The 25,825-nt window shown below is 40.4% G+C and overlaps 1 protein-coding gene across 12 annotated transcripts in view; it reads left to right on the top strand.

Moving 5' to 3' along the window:
• DAB2IP (DAB2 interacting protein) overlaps nt 1-25,825 on the top strand; it is a 267,258-nt gene that overhangs the window by 84,515 nt on the left and 156,918 nt on the right. For 6 of the 12 annotated variants that reach the window (XR_011135661.1, XM_068915269.1, XM_068915265.1 and 3 more), the window contains exons 1-2: nt 998-1,459; nt 25,587-25,690. Coding sequence is in view for 11 of the 12 variants with exons in the window: in XM_068915269.1 (XP_068771370.1) it covers nt 1,318-1,459; nt 25,587-25,690 (246 nt within the window). In the remaining variant the exon portion in view is untranslated. Of the gene's footprint in view, nt 1-997; nt 1,502-19,978; nt 20,302-25,586; nt 25,691-25,825 lie in introns of those variants that run through there. The other 6 variants (XM_068915273.1, XM_068915266.1, XM_068915271.1 and 3 more) reach the window with 3 other exon arrangements.

Below are 25,825 nucleotides of genomic sequence, written 5' to 3'. Positions count from 1 at the left end.
TTTCCATGACTACACAAGTTTATGAAGTTCTGAAATTACAGTGGATTGTTGGTAGTGAGGAAGGGACTCTTTCTTGTGGAACTACAGTTTTCCTTCAGTGAATGAAGCACTAACTAGAGATGTTGCAGTGAAGGTACTGAAGACTGATAATTTCTGCCTTTTGCTATTGAAGGTACAACACCAGTAAGTTATTGTGCAGATGTTGTTTTCCAGGAGTTCATTCCGCTCTGATCAGGCTTTTGTGTTATCTTGGAGTGTAAATACCAGCTTCAGAGAAGAAAAGGTAGCCCATTAAGTTCTTGGCTAGCAGCCTGATCTTCTAAAATTTATCTACTGCTGTTTCTTCAGAGCATTTCTGTGCTAGCAAGGGAAGGAGCCCAGATGAAAGACTCTGGACAATTCACATCTTACTGTAAATACGGAGTGAAATTTTTTATCTGGTTATTCTGTTTTTTTTTTCTTTTCCTTTCCTCCATGGCTTAAAGTGTTAATTCTGCCCATTGAAATGTAATTTTATTGAGCAATATGAGCTGAAGACAGAATCTTCACTGCCATCAGAACCCGAATGCTACATAGGCTCTTTCGTGGGATGTGCTATAACTCATTTTGAATGTTGAAAGGAAATGGGCCTCCAGGGGAGTCTGAAGCTCTGTTCATTCAAGTTCTAATTAAAGTTTTCCCCTCTCAAGTTTCACTTTATTTTCTGGGGCTTGTGCTCCATGATGATTATTAACATGTGTCCCATGGTCAGGAAATCATTATACCCTTCCCCACTCCAGTCTTTCGTAGATATCTCCTGCTGCAAACCAAGCTGCCTGAAACTCCCATCTCCGAAATGATCTGAAGGTTGGGGCAGGTAGAAACTAAGGCTGCCCAGACATTTTCATGCAGCAAGATGTTTACCTTTGCCGGTACGCTTTGATCAGATGTTGCTGTCCAGTGGAGATGATCCAGTCCAGGATTTCTTCCAGCCTTTCCTTCGTTTTTTCAAGAGCCCAGGCCAACTCTGGCTTCCTATTCCAACTCCAGCAGGCTTATCTTTTTGGGGGCAGGAATTGTTAGTACAGTTTATCTTGCTCGCTGCAAGTCCTCCCTCTGCTGAGACATGTACTCGTGGTGCTGCGTTCTTTTTTTTTTTCCTCTCTCTTTTTTTTGTTTTCTTCTTGCTGTTGTTTTTCTTTTTAAATGTATAAAGTGAAGAATTCCTCTTCCCCACTCCCCCTTTCCACTCCAAAGAACCAACCTCCTGTTAATTAAACGCTGGAACTGTTGCTACTTTGCCAGAGGGGGAGAGTGAACCTGTGCCTGCATGTGTGTATGTGTAAAATAGATACAAAAATGTCAATGAACAGCAGGAAAAGTTCTGGGAGACCGTCTTACTACTATCGACTGCTCCGGAGGTCACGACTTCAGAGACAGCGAAGCAGATCCCGGAGCCGGAACAGGCCGCTTAGTAGGGGTAATTGCAACAACGGTTCTGTTTAATTGACAGTGCAAAGACGTACGTTCTGTTGCTTACAGGTAGCTCGGTGACTGTAGATAATAATGACCCGTGCAAATATTCATGAGTGTACCTGCTCCCTGTGAAGTGTGCATTGAGCTTTACAAAAGTCGGTTGCTTGTGCTGTGCTGCAGTCATGTAAGGGGAGGGAGAACTGTTTAGTTTTAAGAGCTTAGCTATGGGAGTACAGGCTTGGGTGCTCTTCCCAAGCACCAAGTTTTAACATGTTGTGTAACTTTAATTAAATTGGTCTTTTGAGTTATCCATAGCTCTTTTTTTTTTTTTATTGGTATAATTAAGGGAACAGTACTTCTCTAGCTTACTGGGATGTTTGGAGGCCTAATTGATGATTATAGAGATTTGAAAATCCTTGATTACACGATGGTACCTATATGCGCATTGCTAGAACTTGCTCGTCTTCATGAGCTAAGTATCACCAGGGGTTTCTACCTTGTGCAGCTGAGAACAGTTTAGGGATAGAATTTTCAAAAGAGCCCAGAGATAGTGCTCTCGAGCATTGTGAAAACCTATGGGACTTGTATTCCCAAATCACTTTGCGCTTTTAAAAATCCTGCTCTAAAAGGGCCTATTTGTCCTAAGCTGCAGGAGTTAGGTCCACAGGGTAATGTTTCCTTAGGGCATAGTCACTCATGTAGCTCATTTATTCTGCTCGTGGCAGCTACTGACCCAGTTGCATTTTAAAAATTAAGCTATTCTGGCTTTCTCTTGTCGTGTGAAATAAATGTTTGTTGGTGCTTATGCCTATCATTAAAGCAGTCAAAGAAGTGGGTATCTTTGCGTCATTTTGCTCTTGGAGTACCTATTCAGAAAGGGGAGAGGGTTGTGTTTGGCCTCCCTTGTGATAAGCCAGTCATATTTATGGTATCTTGAACTTTTTGGTGGGTATTAATCAAGGCCATTCATTTAAAAGATTTTTCTTGTCATTGTGTGAATAAAAAGCCATAATCAAAAACACAACCCCAACACCATATCCTCTATCGGGTGCTTGTTCAAATCCAGACTTATATTTGTCTTACTAGAGTTAATTCAAATGTACCCAGCAGATTTTAGAGTGGAATCCAGTATTGTGCAATGTCCTCTCTTCCTTTCCTGATATCTAGTACATTTTTCAGGATTTTGACTCATAACTGAGAAAACAATAGGAAGCTAAATCAGGCCCTGGGCTTCATCTTTTCCTTTAAGCAGACAGTGTTTTTCTTTCCATGTTTTTTTTCTGTTTTGTCTGTCAGGGAGAAGTGTTTGTAGACTCGGAAGCATGTAACAGCTCCTTTTCCCCGTTTATTTGTATACTGTTCAGAATCAAAATGTTTTACTGTCACTTCAGTTACTGTGACAAATGAAATGTGTTAGTTTCTGAAAGTAACCGAGTATGAACTTATGGTCATCATTTGTCACGAACACAAGGAATATGCAGGCAAATTTGATTGAAATGGAAATCAGTCCTAATGTTGGTAAGAAATTGGATCTGAACCAACTGAAATCGTCTTGCTGTTGATCTATTTCTCTATATTTTGTTTGCCACAGTTTGTTTCTGGGATTTCTGCCTGCTAGAAGGATCATAATACTCAGCACTACTTCTAGCTCTTCTCATCTGCAGATCTTGAACGGATTTGCAAACCTGGATAAGAATTTTTTCTTTGTTTTTACATGCTTTCGTAACAGATTCAGAAAGCAAGCGGCAGAATGGTGGTGCCTTACAGCGAGGTCGTGCAGTAGGTCAGTGGCAGGAGTCAGTCTGGAGTCGCTACCTGTCACTGTAGTGCCCTGGCTGCCAGTCTGGAAAGAGTAAAGAAAATGCTAGACTAGAACAGAAGTATTTTTCATGATAGTTTTGTCCCACTGGAAAGTTAATGAAAATGAAACTTAAGGGGTATGGGAGCTGTGCAGAGGGCAGAGATCAGAATGAGGTTCTAGACTCTTTGGTGTTGACCTAATGTTAATTTTGAAAACCTACAAGGCTGGATGAAGGCAGAAACTGAGGGTCACCTTGTCAAATACTGATCTGCAGTGTCATTTGCTATCTCTATCTAAGATACATAAAGATCAGATGTCCTTAATGGGAGGTTACCATAAATTCATGAGTATTGGAGTTATTTCACATCAATTAGCCATGGTCTGTTTTGCCAGTTCTGTGTTTGCCAGCTCTGTGTTTGCTGTCCTTTGGCAGCTTTGTACTGTTTCTCTAGACCCTTTGCCAAGATCTCTGCAGTGCCTAGGTAGGCCTGTGGCCCTACTGGAGGAGCAGTGATACCTGCAGGTTGAGCTGTTCCAAAGTGTATCACTTGAGCAGTATGCTTTTGGGCAGAGAACTTGCTGAGGACCAACCAATTGTTACACATTTACTGGGGAGGAGGAGATCTCTGCTGGCAAAACACCCCTTCTTCCCATCTGGAATTATTCACTGTTGCCTGTGTTGCCTCAATCCTGGATGATAAATCCCTGATGCTGGAGCTGACAGTGGAGCACGCATGAGATGCAGCTGCTGCCATCTGCTGCCAGCATGGCTCATGTTTCAAAAAGCTGTAACGCCTTGTTTTGCTGTGAGTTGAAGGACCTCTTTCAGCCCACTTCATCTATATCAGTCAGTCTGTTTGAATGAGAAAAAGGTGGTGCTTAAAAACATATTTATATTCTGCCACTTCCCATTCTCAACCCCGAAAGGAAGGTAATGCCAGCTAGCCATGCCTCCCATTCCCATGAGCTATACAAACGCTGCCTATTTGTCATTCATAGGTATGGCGTGCAGCCTGCCAGAGCAGAAACCCTGAAAGCCATGCTGGGGATTATAGCTTGCACAGCTGAATCGGTGTCATAGGTGGTGGCTATTATGGCTGAGACCTAGTTTGGGAAATTGGCCTAGCTTCCTGAAGTACAAAGAAAGAAATGACCACTCCCTCAGGAAAGCTCTGCTGTGGTGTATTTTAGATAGGCAAAGTGAACAAAATCTGCGTTTTCTATGTAAGTATCTAGGGAATATAGGGTATTGCTTTTTGTTGGGACTCCAGATGCAGACAATCTGATGTAGCGTGAGGAAAAATCTGTAGGACATTTATCTGTTGGCTGTGACAGCCAGCTTTTATGCACCTTCAGCAGAGTATAACATGGGAGAGCATGTGATCTCTTGCAGTTTCCACCAACTTCAGCAAAAGATACTGTGGCTGGGCCCTGACATGGCATCCTTAATTTTGACTCGGCAAAGAATAACTCCTCTGCAAAGACTATAAAGATAAAGGACAGAGAATAACTGTTTAGCCTGGTCCCAGGAAAGGAGGAGTATGGTATTATGTAATAGAAAATATTTTCTGATAATCAGGTTGAATTTTCCAAAGATGTTAGGAATCTAACTTGTGAAATTATTCCACTCTCCCAGAGAGGTGGAAGTTATGTTGCTTGGAACAGTTCAGATTAGGTTGGATTAAGCACTGTGCCAGGAGTAGTCCTGAATTAGGCTGAGAGATGAATTTGATAGGATCCAGTTAATCATTTGGCTGCTGTGCTGCCTCCCAGTACCACCAGCAGTACCTCTCTTCTTCCTTCTGACTAAGAGGAAGCTGAAAAGCACTGCACTTGTCACTTGAAGAGTTGCACCTACTTTGCTTCTGTTCTCACAGTTATGTGTATACAGTGCCAGCATCTGTCCCCTTGCAGCATAGCACGTGACTGCTGAGAGCATAGGCGCTAGCAGGTTAGGATAGGCTATATCTGAGGTTAAAGTCTGGGGTGTCGTTTCCCTTGTTCAGGCAACATATGTCTCTTTAGTCTCTTACCTTTAGTAAGGTTGGGTCATAACAAAGCTGACTGCTGGCTGAAAATAGGAGTTGGCAGGTTGTGGAACAGTGTTTTCCCAGAATGAGCGGTTCCTGTATTTGCTCTATTTAATTACCTTAAGGAATTTGCATTAACCCTAGCTTTTGCAGGCTGAATGGTGTTTTGGATCCCAGGTTCTCTTAGCAGATAAGGATGACTTCTGGGCTAAAACCGTGATGGAGTATAGCATGTTTTATCAGAGATTCAGAATAGACAGGTCTTCTTCTCAGGTATGCTGAGAAGAATGCTTGCTGAGCCCAGCCTTTTACAAAATGCAGCATTATCTTTTACACCTGAGCTAAGCATATCCTCAGTGTTGCTCCACTGACTCCCATTAAGTTGATCCTCTATGCATCTCCCACATAAAGCACTGCTACACTGAAGGGTTGTTGCCTCTCTGCATTTGCTCTGAATCACTTGGCAGTAATCTCAGATAACTCAGCCTCAAACCCCACTTGTCTCATGGAAGTGTTTGCCACCCATATCTCAAGGACAAGCTACTCTGCCATTCAGTTTGTCTCCTGGAAGAAAGTTACTTTTAAGTATTTTGAATACTGTATATTAGGGTTGTTATCCTGCAGATTGAGGAATTCCCATTCTCAACTAGTCCCAGAGGTGAATATTCTAGAAGTACACTAGCATTTTTATTTGCCTTTCTGTCAAGCTAGTGCTCACTACTTAAGCCTTGTTAGCTACTTTTTACTTTAACTTGTTTCGCTTTTACTAGGCCTGTCTCCAGAAATATGAATGGCTCAGAATCTGCTTCCCAGATGAGACTGTATTTTGACAGTCCATGCAATGGTATTCTCTATTCTTGGAGTTTAGAGTTCTGCAATTCGCCCTAGTGCTCTTAACAAGTTCATCACATATTTTGGTATGTTCAGCAATCTGTCCTTTTGAGAGGCCCAGGGTTAGAATAGTTGAAGAACAGTAAAACGGATGGGGAAGGCGAATGAGACCAGAATAGGAAGGCATAGTACCAGGATGCTTGTGAGACTGGATCTGTAGTGTGCTTGAATTAGTGCTATTTCATGGCGGATAAATGAGACAGGTATCCTCCGGCTGTTCATCTTTGTTAGAATGATGATAATGTCTGAAACCTCCTGGCTCTGTTTACCGCAGGGATTTGGAACCCGCTGCAGGTACATTAGTTAGCTAAAAAGAAAACCTGCAGAAATTCCCCTCTCTTCCTTGGACCATCTGTTTAGCTTAGAGATGTGTGTAAATATATGGGGAATCATGGCTGTAATTATGGTTGCTACCAGGTGATCCAGCTAATGCAGGGAAAGATTCTTGGGAGGCTGAGAGGGCAGAAGGAAAATTTTCAATAAAAGCACCTGCTTCTGCGTGAAGCACTTTGGTCTCTGGCTTCCTTCATACCATCTCTGCTTTTGTTTAATTAGGACCATAATAAAGGAACAGGTGTCAGTGGCAAGGGTTCTGAGAATTCAGTTTTCTCATAGAAACTACTCATGGTTGCTCCATTCACAAATATATCTGAGCCTACATTTAATGCCAGGATTCAACTGCCTTATTAGTCATGAAGGATATAGTATATGTGCTCCCAAATCTCAGAAATTACTCTTTGAGTACAATTTTTTAATATAATTGACAAGTAGATTGGTTAATTACTGTATCATTTAATTAAAAATTGTACCCTTTGACATGTTTTGCTTTCTAGTAATAACATTTTTTGTCCCAATGTGCAACGGAATGGCACAGATACAGGCAAGCTTCCTTTGTAGCTAAACCATGTAGAAACTTCATGCATTTTTCTCTCATGTTTTCCTAACTGAAATATATTTTACAGCATATTAGTGTATTCTACAAAAAGGAGGTGCCATGGAAAGAGGAAAGTTCTACATCCCTTATTGTTCTCATTTGATATAAATGATTATTTGCCCATGATTAACCAGCTCTTCTAAAACAACCTCCTGTCACCCATTTTTCTCAGTGGGACTGAGGCTGCAGGCTGTGTAAATTCTTACTAAGAAGAGTTGGAAATAGTGATTTGAACCAAACACATCTTTGGCTTCAGCTCTTTCTTCTGTAAAACTCTGTAGGCAGTCAGTTGGTTTCAAAGCTTTAGGAATTTTAGAACGTTTTGAGCTCCTGATCTTGGAAGTTTAGTGTTCTTAATACTGCTGCCTGTGTCAGCTCCCTGGACATAAATGTCTTCTTCAAGTTCTGTTTATCACAAATGCTTTTCAAGGCATTCCACAAAAAGCATTTTTATTAAATAGGCTTTCTTCTTCTTTTCCTTTGATGGCCACTGTGGAGAGAAGACTGACTGATCTTCTGCAAAGCCCAGTATTTTAATACACCAAGCACTGAGAGCTTGGAGGCTAAGGTCAGACTCTTTGGTTTTTCTCAGCACAGGCTATTCAAAAACACATACATACCATCTTGAAAACTGCTAGAATTTAGACTCTCTCTCTCTCTCTGTTTGATGAAATCAAAACCTTTTAAGTGACATGTGAGAGATCAACTTATACCCAAATAGCCAGTACCTTAGCAGTTAAGACGCTTGAGAGAAGCAGAGCAGAGACTTGAAAGCTGTCCCAGCATGTAACAGAATGACATAACATCAAAGGAAATGTTATTATATCTAAAGCGAACTGAAATTCCATACATTTTTCTCTAAACTTTCCTGGCTGAAAATTTATTTTGCAGCATGTTAACAAGAAGTGATCTACAACAAGAAATGCCATGTGGAACTTCTCCCTTTCCACCTCTGTGGGACTCCTTCCTATAGCTCAGGGCAGTGCCCTAGACACTATTTTATTACATGTTGTGGGGTGGAGGGATATTGCTCTCATTTTGATTAGAAATTTTATGCTTACTGAAAATTCCCACTAAGCTCTATCATTAGGCCTGATCCAGGGCTCTGTAAATAAATAATTCACATAAAATGTATAAACAATATTTAGTTCTTTTCATGACCTACATTTAGTTTTTCCTTGAATTGTACTTAATTGCAGGCCTTTCAGATTGTTGAAATCGTGTGTCTTTTGGTGTATGTCTTTTGCCTACACTTGGCTACAAATTAAGTTTAGCTTAGATAGTAGTAGCTATGACAAGGTCTGGGAATCGGAATATCTGTGTCATACCTGAACCTAACTTTACTGATAGATCAGTATTGGCCAGACTTTATCTATCTGTCTCAGAAGAACAATATCATAATCAACTAATAAATGAATAAATAATCAAATAAGTAATTTGACATGTGGTCCCTATTTTTAACAAATTAAATAGTCATTCTGAGTACAGTACCACTATCAGAACCCCATTTGTACACCTGCCTAGAGAGAGTATACGTTACTGTAACCTTCCTCTTTCACACTCACATCCTTCACTGAATTGTAATCAAAAAGATGAACGCAACATCTAGAATTTTATGTGACAAATTTGTTGAAAGAGACCACGTCTCTGACAAACATTTAGCAGCTTTTTAATGGCCTCTGTGACTGAAGAACATGATTTTTTTTATTAAAAGAAACTGATTCTATATGAGGGTATAGGAGTTTGAAATACATAGTGTTACCCTGGCAAATACAAATGTGCCTAAGTGTTGCATACATTTATTTTGGCAGACAGAAATCTGACTAAATTCCTGTTTCACTGTTGTCCTCTGACTCATATCCTACCAAATTTGACAAGACAAGGAATGATTTTGCCTTTTCAGCCCATCTTTCTGGGCTTACCAGTGATACTGAATGAGGTATGGCCAGTAGGAAGCCAAATCCAGACAGAAAGATGATTGACTACAGATCAATCTGCCTGCTTTGTTCTTTTACACTCCAAAGCAGTGATAAGCAGGGTTGCTGGATTGCCTTGATTTTTCAAGATATCTATCGAATCCATGATAGAGAAAGAGGCTTCTTGTAGTTTTGCTGAGATTTCTAGTAAACAACCAACTTTGGCCCTGGTAGGCCAAAATCAGATGACTGCTTGTGTAGATGCTGCAGGTGTTCATGAAAATAGACCTCTAAAATGAGAGCTGAAATTTGCTCCATTTTTGAATACAGGTGCATTCTTGCAGTTCTTCCAAACCCCAGCACATAATGCTTAATATTGACTTCCACAGAAAGTCCTTGTAGCAAGGGTACAAATACTGCCTGCTGGGAGGTGTAATCTCCAGGGGCCAATATCTGAGGCTAGACTAAGTCAGTGACTGTGTCTTGAAACTCCAGTGAGGGCTGCGTTGCTTGACCATCTTTCAGTCACAGGCCATTGTCACGCAGGACTAAAATCATATTCAAACTTAGAATCAGTCTTATTATTCTTAATTTGTGTTTTTAATTTGCCAGATTTTGTTGGGATAATTTCCCTTTTAAGTTACTCACCTTAGTAGCCAATAAATAGAATTGCGTTATATTCTGGATAGCCCAAAGGAGTACATGTCAAATGTGCTTTGCTTGTCTTCTGTAAGCGAGATTTCTTTAAAGAGTTCAAATCCCATGCCTTAAAATACTTATTATTTTTCAAAAAAAAAAAATGACATAAACACTTTTTTTTCATTTAGGGGTTGGGAGTAGGGGAGTGGAGAGTCCAGTTATGAACATTAGTGATATTTTTCTTCCAGGAGTGGTGTCTTTTAAATGTCAGGAAAAGGAGACCTTCCTGGTCAGCAGTTTTTCATGATCTTTGCTTTGTTTTTCAAGTCTCTTTTATGGCATTTTCTATCAGAACTCTTTATCTTGTGGTGTTTCATTGAAATTTTAACAGCATGGCTGACAGATGCCCATAGAAAGATCTGCAGAATTTTTTAAGCTGTACTGTTTGTAAGAAATATTCACTGGCAACACTGCTATTTTTAGCTTTAGTGTTCCAACTGAGACTTTGCGGTATTTGTTCAATGCTTAATTGTCCAATAAAAATCTACATTCAATTTAATAATTTAGGAAACGGTGCATGATGGAGCAATTATTGCCTGTGAATTATTTTGATATGAAAACAATGTATGCAGAAATCTAAACATCCCTTTACTAAACAAATATTCAGAGTGAATTTATTGTCTATAAAAGCCAAGGTTAGATGGATCCTCCAGGAGGAACATAGTGGCAATGCTACATAAGCCTCGTGTTCTACAGCTGCTATCCCTGGGCCCTGTCTAGCATGCCTTGAGCACCTTCTTATGCTTTTACAGACCATGCTGGTGAATGCAACACTGACGTACAACATCTCCTTTAGAAGCATGTCAGAAATGCAGAAACATCAAAATTTAGCATATATTTTCTGTCATAAGTGTATCAATTCCTGCTGGATTAAAAACGAGCTACGTTCTAAGAATTTCCCAGCAGGAGCTATTGTAAACACCAGAGTGAATCTCCAAGGAGCACTTGCCCTTCTGCTATTTGCATAGTAGGTTAGAAAACCACATGTAGTAAACAAAGTTTACAAATATCCCATAGCATCTTGTCTCATTAGCAGCGGAAGCAGTAGCCTGTACTTCCAAAAACACTGACTTCCTGATCAGTCATGTTGTGTGTAACCCCCTGCACACAATATGTCAGTGCTGCCACTTACTGTCTGAAGCCACAGGGCAGTTAAAGCATAAAATTGTGCTCAACTTGTAATGTTGATAAGCTATGGAGGAGTTTTCGGAGGACATTTGGGTTTTTTGCAACCAATCATTTTACTTGCTTTTGATAGGCTGAGTTAACGCTTCAGTTCTCTTTACTTACGTTTCACCTCTCTTACTGGCAAGATCTCACTGTTTTGAGGCCTTTGTATGTTCCTGCTTGCTTGCTCTTTGCTCAATATGTTGTAACTTCTGTTAAATTTAAAGAGGAAAGTTGCAGAGGGGTGATTTAAAACTTGCTGGACGTGGACTTTTTATGGTGAAACACTGTATAGTAGCGGGGGGAAAAAGGGGAGGGAAAAGGAAGATGGAAGAACTTCAGGGAGTTACTTGGGATATGGGAGAAAGTTCATGCAGGGCAGCACAGGCACCCTGATTCTGTGTCAGCTGCTGTGGATGTGTGTGTGGGCTGAGGCAGGGATAGTGAGGTTTGCAAGTCAGATTAGCAGCGAGAAAAGAAGCAGATTTGGCTAAAGAATCCAGAGCCTTGATTAAATGGGTCAACTAGGAAGGAGTATGTGTCTGCTGACGCCCTCAGTGTGGATTACACGTCCATTGTGGTGTTTGTGGCACTATCCCAAAACAGTAAACCTCTTCTGAATATCTTCACATGTAATCAAAACTCTGTCTTATAACAGTTTTTTAATTTTTTTTTAGCATGTTTTATAAGAATTGCAAATACTTTATGGACATGCAAAAAAGTCTTAAGCAGATGTATTCTCCTCTAACCAGCAGGATGTCTGGGGAATAATTAACCATCAGGAAGTCCCAAGCGTGGTCAGTGATGGCATAAACTCCGATAACTCTGTATTCTTCTCTGAGCCTGGCATTTTGCCCCGAGACAGGAGTAGAACTCGTGAGTTTTGACTCATATGATCTTTCTCTAAAATCTTGACCCCAGTCCCATACGCAGCGGTGATATGGCAGCCGTAGCTGCAAATCCCATGATCCAAGAAGCTGCATCTTTAAGAGGTAATTAAATATAGCAACAGTCTTGAATAAAAAAATCGTGAGAGTTGCCAATGCTGCTTAGGAGTAACTACCGAAGGCATAGCCCTTTGAGTGCTGTGACAGAACTTTGAGAATTCTGTCAGTGCAGCAGAAGACATCAGACTTGCAGGCAGCGGATCGCTCAGTGAGGCTGACAGTGGGAATAACTGACTCCGTACCATTATCTTAAGAATAATATACTCCTAGATGCAGACTGCACCACAGATTTTCTTAAACTATCAGCATTCTTATGCAGTATTTCAGGCAACTTGAAGACTGATTGCTGTCTTTTTTGCTCATCTTTTGCTTATTTCCCTGCATTAAGTCCTTTCCTTCTGGTCCTAAACTCGCTTTCCCCTAACAATGTTGCTAAGAGGGGCTGATTACTCTGGGAAGGAAATGAGTAGCAGAGTTGCTCCCAAGAAATGCAGAGTATGTTTTTATCCAAAAGGCATAGGTAAAAAATGAGAAACAGGTTAAAAGTCCTGATCTGAGTCCAACAAATAATTGCTTCCAAAAGCATGTTTGGAGGGGTTTTGGCAGCTGTTTCATGATCTCTTAGATATTAGAGTAAGCTTGTCCCCTTTGGGCAGTCCAAGCAATTTAGACACAGAGCTGCCTTTTAAAGCTTTTAAACCTGTATTTCCCTTGGAGGCCTTTCATTGTGCCACTAATCCCTTAAGTTACTGCACTGAAGACACTCTATAATCCTTTAATTTGCTCTGGTCTCAACAGAAACAGCGAACTGGATGGGTCAGTTCCCATATTTTGTCATTATCATTTTTGCTTTTTTGATCTTAGATGCTAGCCTAGCATAGTTTGCTTTCCTTTTAAATACTGCAGGGAATATTTTAAGTTTAGATTTTAATTGCTTGTGAGTTTGTATGTGTGTATATTAAAAAAAGTCAACAAAACACAGAACTTCCGTACCCATTTCATTGGTTTGTAGAGCCTTAAGGTCAGGCTTAAACTAAGTTTTCTCAGGCCCCTTTGAAAATCATCAAACGTAAAAGCTGATGACTTTTTAAAAACTGAATTCGTGCCTGATATAGAACAGGGAGGGTCAATAAACAGTACTCTGCACAGTTAATTTCTGGAAAGCTCATGACCCCAGGCCTACAGGAGATAAAGCTTCTGACTGAGATTTCTTTTGTGGTACAAAAAGTAAAGCCTTTTGGTGATGAACAATGCTGGCCAAGTATGCTTTTTTGAATAAGCAGAAATACTTTAAAAGGCTGTCTAGAACAACGCACTGGATGCCTGAACCTGAAATCTTGTTCTGTCAGTTGCTCCTCCCTTGCATGACGGGGGCATGGTTTTATTGTAGGGTTGTTTTTGAGAGCAAGGCTGGAAGTTCCGATCTATTATTGGAGGTTCATTTATGAATAGTAGGTACTCTGCATTACTTTAGAAGTTTGCTTTAAGGTGAGTGTTGAAGCATTCACTTTGGAGAAAAACATGCCCTATAATAATTGTATAGCCTTTGAGAAACATCGACAAGAGTAAAGAAAGCCAAAGTTTTGCTTCATTAACATTTATACTAAAAAAGGAATCCTCAAATGTTGAGCACTTAATCTCTCTTTTTGAAGAAACCAATTTGTTTGAAGTACAAGTTTCTTTTGTTCTTGTGTGCTCACACTTTTGATTTCTTACAGCACTTCTGCATCAGTGAATTTCTTGCAGCGTTGGAGATCAAGCCTGGTCTTGTTCTAAAGTATCCAAATGTAGCAATAGATGGACTGCTGTAAATTTTGGCATCTGGAGTTAAATTACAGGATGCTTCTTAAGGTTCTTGGTTACCATAGTAACAGGTAACAGTCATCCTTCATGATTAAGCAGTGTCCTTGGTAACCAAATGAGCAAGTTTTAAATGAAAGATATTTTCCCTTTGCGTTTTTAGTAGTCAAAGGTTAACAGTTACTACCTTTAAATACCACAGCCAGATCAAAATTTGTTCCCATCTAGGGGTCTAAAGTGAGAACATTTATTGTTCATTTAAATGACTTTACTTCTAGGACCAGCTGATTTTCCGGTGAACACCAAGAGAAGATTTGCAAGAATGGAATGGTGCATTGATCTCCCCCAGGAGGAGTGAATGTTGTTCACTATATGTGCTGGATTGTTCTGCAGTGTTGCAGTGTGTTATTAAACAGCTATCATATATCTCCCCAGAATAACTGCAGTTCAGAGGTAAAGGAAGCAATCCCTAAATATACTCTCCAGATTTTTTAGGATGGAACATGCACACGTCAGTGTCATGTCCTAAAAATAGGATGAGAAATGCACCGGTGAAAGTAGTCCTGCTAGATCCCTTGTTATAATCTACTACACATTTCTCTTTGAAGGTAAAGAGGGTATATCACTTATAAAAAAAACATGGCACCATAATCATGAAAGTGGACAATTACTGTAGGTTAGTTGGATAAAGGATCAGTATTTTGAATGGTGCTTTCTGTATGTCCGTTTGTGGCATGCATGCTATTATTTGTATGAAATGTGAAAACATGACTGCTTGTTTATATTTTCTTTCTTGCCTCTTTCATTGGCACTAGTTATGTTTGCTTGAAAGCTCTAAAAAGTGGGCTTTTAAAGCTGACACCTACAAGTGTGTTTTCAGAGCATGTATGTGTGAGAGGAGCATAAATATTTTTAAAAGGCAAGTGTCAGTATCAGTCATAATAAATTAGAAATTCTGGAATGTAAAAAATTGATAGGAGTTCTGAAGGCCTAAAAGAAGGATGTTTGGCTAACAGTAGTAAAAACAGGAAGCAGCTTCGGCAACACTGTGGGCGTGTACACATAGATAGAGTACGTATATATTGCATACACACTTTCTCTGGAAATGCATGTGTGTGTATACACTCCCACATCCAATGTACGCAGAATATATGTATAAGCACTCACTGCTAAAAAAAAAACAAAACCCCTATGTGCTAAATTAGGCAGGCAGAGAAGATGACACTCTTTTTATAAGCATTACCTTTTATCTCTAATGCAAATTAAAAATGAAGGAGAGTTATTTCTTTTGTGTAGGGGACCTCTTATGCCTCGTGCATAAACACTTGGAAAAACAAAAAAATATTCTAACTTCTTTCATAAGTGATAACCATAACTGGAGGAAGAACTGTATTTTCCTACTTTTTTGTCACTGCTGCTTTTTAACTCTGTCTTTAAGTCAGTTCACCAGGTGAACTGACATGTTGTAAACATCTAGTTTACTACATTTACTACATTTAGTCCAGCAGCTACTAAACATTAATAGTGTACAGTTAGGTAAAATCTGTTATTCTTCTCTAGGTTTTTCTAATCAACTGCATCCTAAATGACTGGTGTTAAATCCCAACCTTCTATTTTCTTGAACAATATCAAAGTTTCTTAAATGTTAAAGTAATTTAACTTGGATTAATTGGCTCTAGGCATTAAGAATCTTTCAGGCTGATGTCAGAGCTGCGTATACTATGTGAATTTCAAATCTTAGTATTTGATCTATTATGCAGATGGATGTGAATAGAGATACGTATGTGACCCCATTTTTCGCTCTAATGAAGTGCCATCAATAGAACATCTGTTTCTTTGCTGAAGAAAATCAAATCTCTAATGAATCATGCTTAAGTATTTATTTATTTTATTTATTTATTTATTATTTATTTATTTATTTATTTATTTAAGTATTTATTTATTTTATTTGCATTTTACCAGTACAAATCTGTTACAGCAGCCAGGGAGCACAACTGGAAAGAATAGGTTAGTAATTAAACTGTGCAAAGGTTTCTTTGGTGTTACGGTATTACATCAGGCACAAAGTAAACTGTCCTGACCTGGTCTGTAGTTCATCTCTCCAAGTCAGCTATCTTAAAACAAAACAAAACAAAACAAAACAAACAAAAGAACACCTTACTAATGAAACAAAACCTCACAGAAGAGAGACAAGGAGCATGGCTGCAATCTGGATTTGTATCTCCTGTGTCATTGGGGTTTCTACTGTGGAACTTGAGCTGAATAGGCCTACAGCAGATGGGAAAATCAATTACAAAAGGATTTTGAAGAAAAGCAGTGAGCTCGGAGAGGTTAGGATCGTGGCTAGTTGCAGGGACAGGGTAGCACCTGGTTTTAACAACAAGTAGGAACTAGGGGGAAGCTAAAATGAGAACAAATTCGAACTTCTAACTAAAACTTGTAATGAAATAAAAGGAGAATTGGGAAAAAAAGTAATGTCCACCTCTGTCTTCCTACATTATCTGTTTTAGATGTCTATGTGCCCCTATACTCTTTAGTTCTCTCTCTGAAACTGGAGGCAAAGATGGCCATCGTACCAATCCCAAATGTTGTAATGAAGTGGGAAGCCTTGCAGGACCTGTGTCACTGAGGGAGATACTGCTGCACATGGACAGAAGAGACAGTCTGCTACAGTGATTCTGCTTTAGCAGAAGCAGTGAGACTGCTTTAGCTAAGGTTAGCTAAAGGCTGTGTGAGCTTTCGCCCCGCTGCCCTTCTCACAGGTGTATAGGGTCCCCTGCTCCTGCGAGCTGTCAGCCACCTTGTGTATGGCCCACCAGTCTGCAGAGGCAGCAGGCTTCACCTTGCTGGGGCTCCTGCTAGCCTCGAGCGGAAGAGGTTTATAATCATGATGCCTTGTCCCAGATGGTGTATGGAGGCAGCATGGTTTATAACGGCAGTGTGCGTTTGCAGACACAGATTACAGAGTATGAAAGTTTCTCCATTGTCTTGGATTGCGTTTGTGAATAGGCAGCCATGCTGATTAAGTATTGCAAGAAAGCAGCGTGGTAAGTTTTGAATCTTCACAGAAATGTTAAGCATGATGGATGAAACTAATTTAAATCTCCCCAGAGCTGACTTCTTGTTCTCCAAACTCTGTGTTGCTTGTCTTTATCATCACATAGGAGGAAACTGATGTTCTACTTCACTTTATCATCCTTTCCAGTCCAGCCAGGGTGGTAGCAGTCTCCCCTATCTGGTCCCCAAACAGGCTAGAATTTCATCTTGTTCTGATGTATTTTTAAAGTCTGTGCTTGATTTCAATTCTACACTGGAGAAAAGGCTCCTAATGATATGCCGTTAGCAAAGATGAATTTGTTCTCTAGACATCACACCAGAGAAAGATAAATGTCATACATATTTTATATTGGAGACTGATAAATAAAGAAAAGAAATACCCAAATATCTCTCTCTCTCTCTCTCTCTCTAATTAAAAATAGAAGACAGAATAAAAATGGAGTTTGTAATGAAGGCTGCTCAATCAGCACAAATTGCTATTTATTTTTTAAAAGGGGGGTTAATTTTCTGGATGCCATATATTTTTCTCCCTGTCACCACTCTGGCACGAGGTCTAGGGACCTGCAGCTATGTCTTTCTTTAGGATGTGGATCTGTTTATTCAGTTTTGTTCTACAGAGAATTAGTGTGTGTATTTTCTGACTCCTCTTGCTGAGATTATCTAGGCTTCCCGTTCCTGTTTTTCCATCTGTCCTATTTTCTTCTCTCCTTTCCTTTTTGCCCTCCTGGGCAAATATGTTTAAGCTTTCCTCAGAGGTAAGGAATATGTTTCCCATCAATTGCCATGAGAGCAAAATTGGGCCCTAAATGACCATCAGTCAACTACAAGAAGGAAGGCACTGCTTGGACAGGGCCAGCATCTGTAATGATCATGTTAACTGGCATGAGGGGACCGATGTTATCTGGTCTCAACAGAGGCACAGTTCCCATCCAGCAGTGGCTGGTTGTACAGGAAATGGTCCTACCCGAAACTGAAAGATATGAAGGATCATACAGAAGAACAGGACGAATCCTCTGAACTGTAAGTGGCACTGAACATCAACTAAACCAACAGATAAACAACACCAGAAGGAAATCCCACGTCAGTAATGTCTTTCTCACAGCCGGATTTCTTTCATGCAGTGCAGATATCCTTTGAGCTCTTGCTCTGTCACTGCCTGTTTTTGTGTGGGTTAGGAAAGAGGCTTCAGCTCCCTCTAGTGAGGCAGCTGGATTTCTTCTGCATCAGAGCCACATTCCCTTTACTCCACTGCTGGGTGATAACAGGAAAACAGCTAATTCCTGCTTTGTAGGGGGAAGGGCCTAACTGACCTTGCTAGAAAAGAACAGGCTATCAAAACTGGGCAACCAAAGCCCATCGAAGGACAAGAAATAAGGTGAATAAGTCCCATTTCTGCTTACATGCAACAAAAAACACCTCTGCATGCTGCTGGTGAAAGAGCTCAATTATCTTACTGGTCATATTAGAGAAAACAGAGGAATAGATGCATATCAAATACACAGAAAAACAGCACTGCTTTTTTCAGTACTAGATTCAAAAGCCATTAATAGCACTTCCTCAGCAGTATGAGGAGTATTAAATACTACGTCGTGTCCTGGAACCTGACACAGAGATGATATGAGATCCATTAAAGTGCACAGTGTGCTATGGCAAAAGTCAATGTCATTTCAAATCATTATTTAACCCAGTAAAAGAAAAAGCTCTTCTCCTAGAGGATCTTAGTCCTCCTTTGAGAGACGGTATTCATAATTTTTTTGCTGATGGGAAATAATTTGAACTGTTTTCTGTTTTCCGGCTAGTTCTGGTAAGATCTTCAGTTTACACAGCTGGCCCAGCCACCATTCTGATACCTGCAGGGGATCATATGGATCTTGGTAGTGCTGCAGCTTCCTTTTTGTGCTTCTGGCCTGGGCACCGTTGAGTAAGAGAAGGCATTCGCCCTGTGAAGCTGAATGTAGTGTTTCTGTAACACTTTGGACATTGGTGAGGGAAACATAGGTAACGAAAAGAAAGTGAGTGTTTGCTGTAATCACTGTGGATAGCATTAACTACAGGCACACAAACAGCTTCTAATGGTTTAACAATTTTGTGCCAGAGTATAGCACAAAAGGCAAGTAATGATCCCACATCTACAATGTGAAAAGAAATACTTTTATTCTAATAGAAAAAAGTGGTGGTGATCTGCTGTACACAAGCTTGCATTAGCCAAGCGAATTTCCATTCTTCCTGCTCATTAGCTTTGCTTTTAGATAAGTCTCATTTTTAGAGGGCATCATTAACTGCCCTAAATTTTTGCTTCCCAGCCATTTTTATTTAAAAGTCAGTTTTACTGCCAAATAAGGTTTGACTTTTAACTAATTTTGTGTGGCATAATGGTCATAATATTGCTGTAAGGGATTAGCTAGAACTTACCAAGGAATTGTTAGGGCAATGTTTTACATGTTCCAATAGGTAGTTCTCTAGGTAATCAAACAAAGAAACTGGCCTTGCATCTATATTTCCAGTCCTAAAATATATAGTTTCAGAAGACTAGACAGGGGTAGATTGTGTTAACAAGTGCATTCGTAATCCATCACTGGTTCTTAATTGATATTTATCCATTAGAACTCAGATACTTTTTTTGTCTCTGCTGCCCATTCAAAATTATTCGTGTTCCTTGAAGGAGAAAGTTGGCTGAACTCAGTTATTTATTATTCTGTGTCTTTGTTTATTCCTAGGGTGATATTCCCCTTTTAAAACTTTCAGTATTCTAACAACATCTTCTAAATGCCCTTTTAGATTCAGATTAAGGGTACATCTCTCCTCCTGGACTTCTGTGGCCACCTAAAACTGTTTGAAATGTAGATTTTTCTCCATCCTCCTTTGAGTGTTCTGAATCACACAGGCACTAAAAACGTCTACTCCCCAGGGATTGTTTTACATTCAGAAATGCTACTGTGAGCCATATTAAATAAATCACTTCTGCTGCTATGCACCTCCTCTTCTCCTCTGTTTGGTCTATAAGTAAGGAGTTATTAGATAATGCAGAAATTAGAAGAATAACACCTAAGTTCATTAAGCAATCAAATTAATTCACCAAGTGTAATTGCATGAGCAGAAGACCGGTAATTCCTGTTCCCTCTAGTTTCACAGAAACTCCACCCTGCTGAATTCTCTGAGGCATGTTTTAGATGTCAAGCACTAAACCAATGGGGCAAAACAGGGAAGTATCAGGTGACCAGAGCAAACCTTCATTGGTGGATCAAAATCCAAGGTCAGGTGAGAGCTTGACCCCTGCAAGTATTGCATACAGGATCTTTTCAGTCAGCTTGTGGTTCTGATGAACTTTTATTATTCTTTGTTATATCCAGACAATCTGGTGAAGTTTTATTTTCCTCTAAAGTCTCCATTCCGTAAAGCACACCACTGCAGTTCTGGTGAAGGGACCTGGCAGTTCCCAGCCTCCTGCCATCTCTCTCCAGCGCTGCTGGCTTGTCCGGCATTCCAGTCATACCTCTCTTTTTTGCTGCCTCTGATGAAGTCATCATCTCTCCTTCTCCTCTTATTCCTGACCTGTTCGGAGTGCCATGGCATGTGGGTTGCTGACAAGCACAGCTTCCTTTTGGTGAGTTGAGGGAGACGTTTCTTATTGCTAACTTCTCTGACGTTCATTCAGATTTGCACCTCCCTTTCTTGTTGGGAGCCGGAATGGTTTCATATCAGAAAATCAGCTTGCTGGGAAGTGTCTGCTTGTTAGCTGTTCATTCCAGCTGGTTCACTTTGCTCCTGTTCATATTGTCTCTTCCACTGGCTCATTCCTGGAATTGTTTGTGAGAGGGGAGCGGGAGAGGGGCAGTGTGTGACAGGAGATGAAAAACCAGAAAGAGTTAATACGTTTCATTCCCACCAATGAGAGCATAATCCTGATGATCTCTTGGACTAGCAGTGATTCACAAGAGCAGGTAACACTAATGTAAAAAATAATCTCACTTCTCAGGTGAAAAGTAAACAGTATTACTGTTTGTGCCATGTGTTAAACATAATGACCTGCTCTATGGCAGCGTCTGAGAAGTTACAACTAAGAAGGCAGTGACGCTGAGCGGGTTAAGCAGGAGCTTGGGTGCCAGGAGATCCTCGCACAGTCAGTTCTGCTGCTCATGCCCTGGAAGCCTTGTGGGGATTGCTAGGCTGCTCTGTAACTATTTCTCAATAGGAAGAAGAGGCATTGAAAAGTGTGGTGAGGATTAATTATTCTGTTAGTTCAAATGCCTCAAATTAGTTAACAAATCAAATGCGTTTATTACTGTACAGAAATAGTTTCAGAAATATTCCTAAGCCTTAGGGTCCTAAATTAATGTGCAGTGTTTACAGTGCTATGTTAGTGTCCTCCTTCTGTTGGCAGTGGACTCCATGGGGTGCTTTTCCACCCTGCAGCTTAAAAAAAATCCTAGTGCAATACGCAGCAAGAGGCATTCAGGTCCCAATTACCTATAACCTCTGAGAGGTTTCTGCTTTTTTTTAATTTCAAGTCAGTTTCTCTTTTAGTTCTAAGATCTTGTCCTGCAATGTGAAAAAACCCAAAACATTGCAGTCTCTGTAAATATTTGGAAAAGCAGAAAACACTTTTGTTCATTTCTTCTTGCTTCTGTTCCCCTGCGATTGCATAAGGCAGGGGAGCCCCAGCCCCGGCATCAGTCTCTGTGACAGACTGAACACTTCCACTTATGAGGAGATTTAGTACATGTTGATGAGAAAGAATTGGGAGGACCCACAGCAGCACGGTTCTGCTAAAGTGTACGGTGGAAGTTAGACAATGTGAGTAGAAATGCCTAGTTTTTGTTGTTCAAGCTTAGAAAAGCGCAGAAAAATGCCATCAATAATGAGGAAGAAATTAGATGACAAATTTCAGTCAGAATAGCCACAGTTCTCATCAGGGTGAGTTATGAACCTTTTCTAATCTAATTTTGAGGCTTAAGAGCTTCTAAAGAATCAGGTAATATGTTTAGCTGGCCTGATCCAGCTGTCCAAAGGTAATTAGAAAAATTGTTATTGCTCATCTGTTTATATCCCATCCTTTATTTGGGTATTACAGTATAGGCTGGTGGAAAGGGGAGAGAATCAGAAAGCCGTCCCTTGCGCGTGGGTATCCATTTCCGCTCACTGGCATTTCTGCTGTTCGCTCTACCCATCCGGCATGCCTGCACTAAATCCTCATTTAATAGACTGTTACTTCAGTGATTTGCAGGCCTCCCATGTCATAAAGGAGAGATTTTGAGGTTTTAAGTTCATAAGAAGTTGAGGATTTGGGGACAGCAAATAGTGTCCTGAGATACTGTGCATCTAAGCCCTCAAATCAAATCTGATCTAGAGCCAATAAATGGACAAATGAAGGAATAATCCTGGAATTTCTATGAGCTGAGGGATAGTATTCAGCTAACAGAGAAATTCAATGGCCAGTGAGGATGTTATCTGATAATACTGAGTGCTTCTGGAAATGTCATTCTGTGGTTAGCTGCCTGCAATAACACTTTGCCTTACTCTGGAGTCTTTTATCTTGGGATACAAAACGGTTGGCAAACATTAATTAATGAAACCTTGCAATGTCCCCATGGGATTTTCAAGACTTTTATCGATTGTGCATCTGAGAAAAGGCATTAAAATGTCCAAGGGTCACATAGGGAGTCTGCAACAAAGTTGAGTCTAGGACCCTGGACTGTAGGCTGTGCTGTAGAGGAGTAACAGCACCTCAGCAGGGCATCTTCTCCCTCTCTGCCAACAAAATCTGTCTGTATAGAAATGAAGCAGAGGTTCAGGAGAGGAGGAAGATGTTTAAGAATTTGTGAAGAAAAGGCTAAAGTCAGATACTGAATCTGATCTGTAGCTTGCTTGTTTTATGCACAAGTGAGCAAATAAGTCAGAAATGTCAGAAAAAAGGCTGGAAGGGATTTCGGGGGATCTCCTGGTATCCCTCTGCCCCAGGAGAAGGGAGGTAAGGAAGCTCATTATACCTGAGCCACTCCTGACAGTGATGTCTCTGTCACCGAAAGTTTTAAAGATAGGGTTAAAGATACATTTTTCTCTGTAAACAATCAGTTCCAAAGTATAACTGACCTTGTCAAGAGATGACTTTTTCTAACGTCTAAATGTCTTTTGCTGTAAATTAAAACATTTCTTTTTCTCCCTCTAGTGGATATGGAGAGCAGTTTATTATCATAGTCACACAGTGACTTTTTGTGTCGTCACTGAATGACACGTTGTTACTACAGGCTTGCTATAGACATCACTAGTGCCAGTCACTGGGCAGAGTAACCTGGCCTAAGAGTTTTTCCCTAACCCTGAAGAAGTAAAAAGGGCAGTTCACACCTTTAAGTATTCCTACCGATCACTATATAAAGCTGTTTTGCTCTACATTTCTGACAGTAAGGAGATACTAATTTACCTGTAAGCCTTTTTAACCTCCCTTTTAAACGAACAAGCAAGCAACTCTCCACACCAACCACAACCCTCCTTCTAGTTATTTCTGGTTTCTTATTAAGAATTTTGGGACGTCTCCCCTGCAGAGCCTCCCCTCTGTAGTAATATCCACAGTGCTCTCACTAAGCTAAAATGGAAGACTGACTCCAAACACTTTATGAACCAAAACCTTGGGAAAAATAGAAGGCTTCAGCTCCTGACCTGTCTCTATGCTTTGGCCTGGGTCAGAGTGGTGTGTTTTCTGGAATGAGATGACAGCAAAGGACTTGATTGCCTCCTTGAGATTCAAAATGCATCACACTGCAAAGAAAGCAACCAAGTAATTAGGAGGCTTGGTTAGAAGTTTTGAGCCTGTCTGGCTCTCAAACAGGATACATGGCCACTGATGAGGAATTCTGGGTGGGATTTCCAACCAATTTTCACCTAGCCCATGGATGGGGTCTTACAGCCTATCCTTTTGCAAAAGTTTAATATGATCCTCAGCAAGCGTTGACTGGAATCGCAATTGTTAGTTGTTGCTTAGAGATCTCAGGTGATGGCAGTTGATGGCAAGGGGAAATCCTTGTTAAGAGGAGAACCCCTGCCAAGACCTGATTGCAGCAAATTGCAGATCACAGCTGTGGCAAAGGCTGAGAAGTGGCAAACAAACCACCTCTAAGTTACTTTAGTTATGAGAACATCATTGTCTCAGACAAGGTATAGTATAGGTTGTTCCATCTTTAGATTTCTTTGCCTACTAATTTGTAGAACCCTCCATCTAGCAGTTTACCATGTAATTTCCTTTTGCTGCAATGTTCCTCTTCAGGCTACCTCTCATTCCCAGCCAAGGAATGAGTAAGGTAACGTTCATAGGCATGCCTGTTGCCTGTGAAATTGTGTGTTAGAATGTGAGTTCCCCAATGTTTAATTCAACTCCATCATTTTTTTAAAAAGAGAACAACTTTGTGAAAAATCTGCTTTTCAATGTGATTCTGAAATCTCTGTTGCCTTTGCTTGGATTCCATATTGTTTAGTAAATATCTCAATATTTTGTGTTCAGAGACTGTCCTTCGGAAGTGGTCAACTCATAGGGATTTCCCTAGATCAGAAAGATTTATTGACAGAGTAGCATGAAGGACACAAAACAGTTATAGAAAGGGAGCACTGTAGCTAACAAATGTCCACCTAATGGATGTGAATAAATGAAAGAGTACTGGAGATTCTAGGTCTAGGAGAATAAGAAATATGAACTTCAGTTTATCTTCTCCCAACCTTTCACTAGTCTGTATTCAGGAGACCATCCTTTGAAGGCAGTAGACAATATTTAGATATGCATTACAGTTTTTAAGAACATCCCTAAACCTGACTTGGTAAAGTTTTGATATATTATCAGATTCCTTGATTGTTTCTTCCCCAGTCCTTGCTGCTCTCACTTGGGCAGTGGAGGGAAACACCAGGAAATCCTGCTACAGAGACTGTGTGCAGACCTGCTTTAGTCTCATGCACCAAACAGGGGCCTTCCCTTAGCCTTCACTTACATTCTTCTGTGAGTACCTGGATCTCTTACATGTGCTGATGAACTCTGCAACAGCCTTCTGGCTCATGAGCCTCATATGCCAAACGCAGCTTGGCATGCATTTATCACATGACCTGGCTTGGAGAAAGGCCCATCTTCCTCAGGTGGGCTGACACATGAGTTTCACATACTGCAACTCCACTGACTTGAGATGTGTCTATGTGTAAGGTGGTAAAGGTACATCTTCCTCTCTGTGTGAACATGTTTTTATCTTCCAGTTTCTGAAAAGTAGGGCTCTGTTGTCCATATCCAAATACTTATATGTTCTTGTTTCATTTGCGATGTTGGATGTTCCTTTTAGGGGTTTAAAGAAACCTTTATTCACTCTGAGAAACAGATGACACGTGAGCGCAGCTGAGTAGCAATGCTGAGTTCACTTTTTAGAGCACAGTATTCCCAGAGTGTTAGACATACTTGTGAATACAGCCTTACAGCCCCCTTCCTTCCTTACCAGCCAGGAAAGAGGTAAGTAGTTACCTGTATTTTATACTTTAGCAAATTGCGACTTAGATAATTTGTTTCTAGTTGCAAAGCAAGTCGCTAGAGGAATTAGAGAGGGAACTTAAGAATCCTATGCCTATAACCCCATTAGCATTTTTCCTTAGACGTATAAAGTCCACATGTGCATGGATCTGTACTTGGCATATAATTTTCACTCAGCTCTGTGTGTTTTCTGTTTACCCATCCAAAGACTGGAAATGGTGATAATGCCAACCTGACAGGTATTATCTGGAGCTTACAGTTTTGTAAAAAATGCTAATTGATCAAGGTAAGAGTCTTGCTGATTAAATGCTTATCTACATGACTGTGGGAAATATGAGTAGATGCGTTCCTGTGCTTGTGTGTTTGTAATTGTCCTTTATCATCTGTGCTGTCCACAGACTCCCCCCCAGAGAGGTGTGGGCAGAGGCGCAGTATGCCCAGCGGGGTCACTGAGAAGAACCCCACCATGGAGCCCGCTGCCACAACGCCATTCCGGGTCACGGTAAATGCCTCCTCCTAGCCTAATGATTTTTATGGGTTTTTGCCAGCAGGGAGAACAACTTGCTCATCTTGAGAGAAGATATGGTGTACGTGAAACTATTTGGTTGCCTATTTTTAAGTAAATGTGCATTAGATA

The sequence above is a fragment of the Struthio camelus genome, chromosome 20 (assembly GCF_040807025.1).
Source record: "Struthio camelus isolate bStrCam1 chromosome 20, bStrCam1.hap1, whole genome shotgun sequence".
In the NCBI taxonomy this organism is placed as follows: Eukaryota; Metazoa; Chordata; class Aves; order Struthioniformes; family Struthionidae; genus Struthio; species Struthio camelus.
Note: the sequence above shows the minus strand (reverse complement) of the source record. Positions and strands in the feature narration are given on the sequence as shown.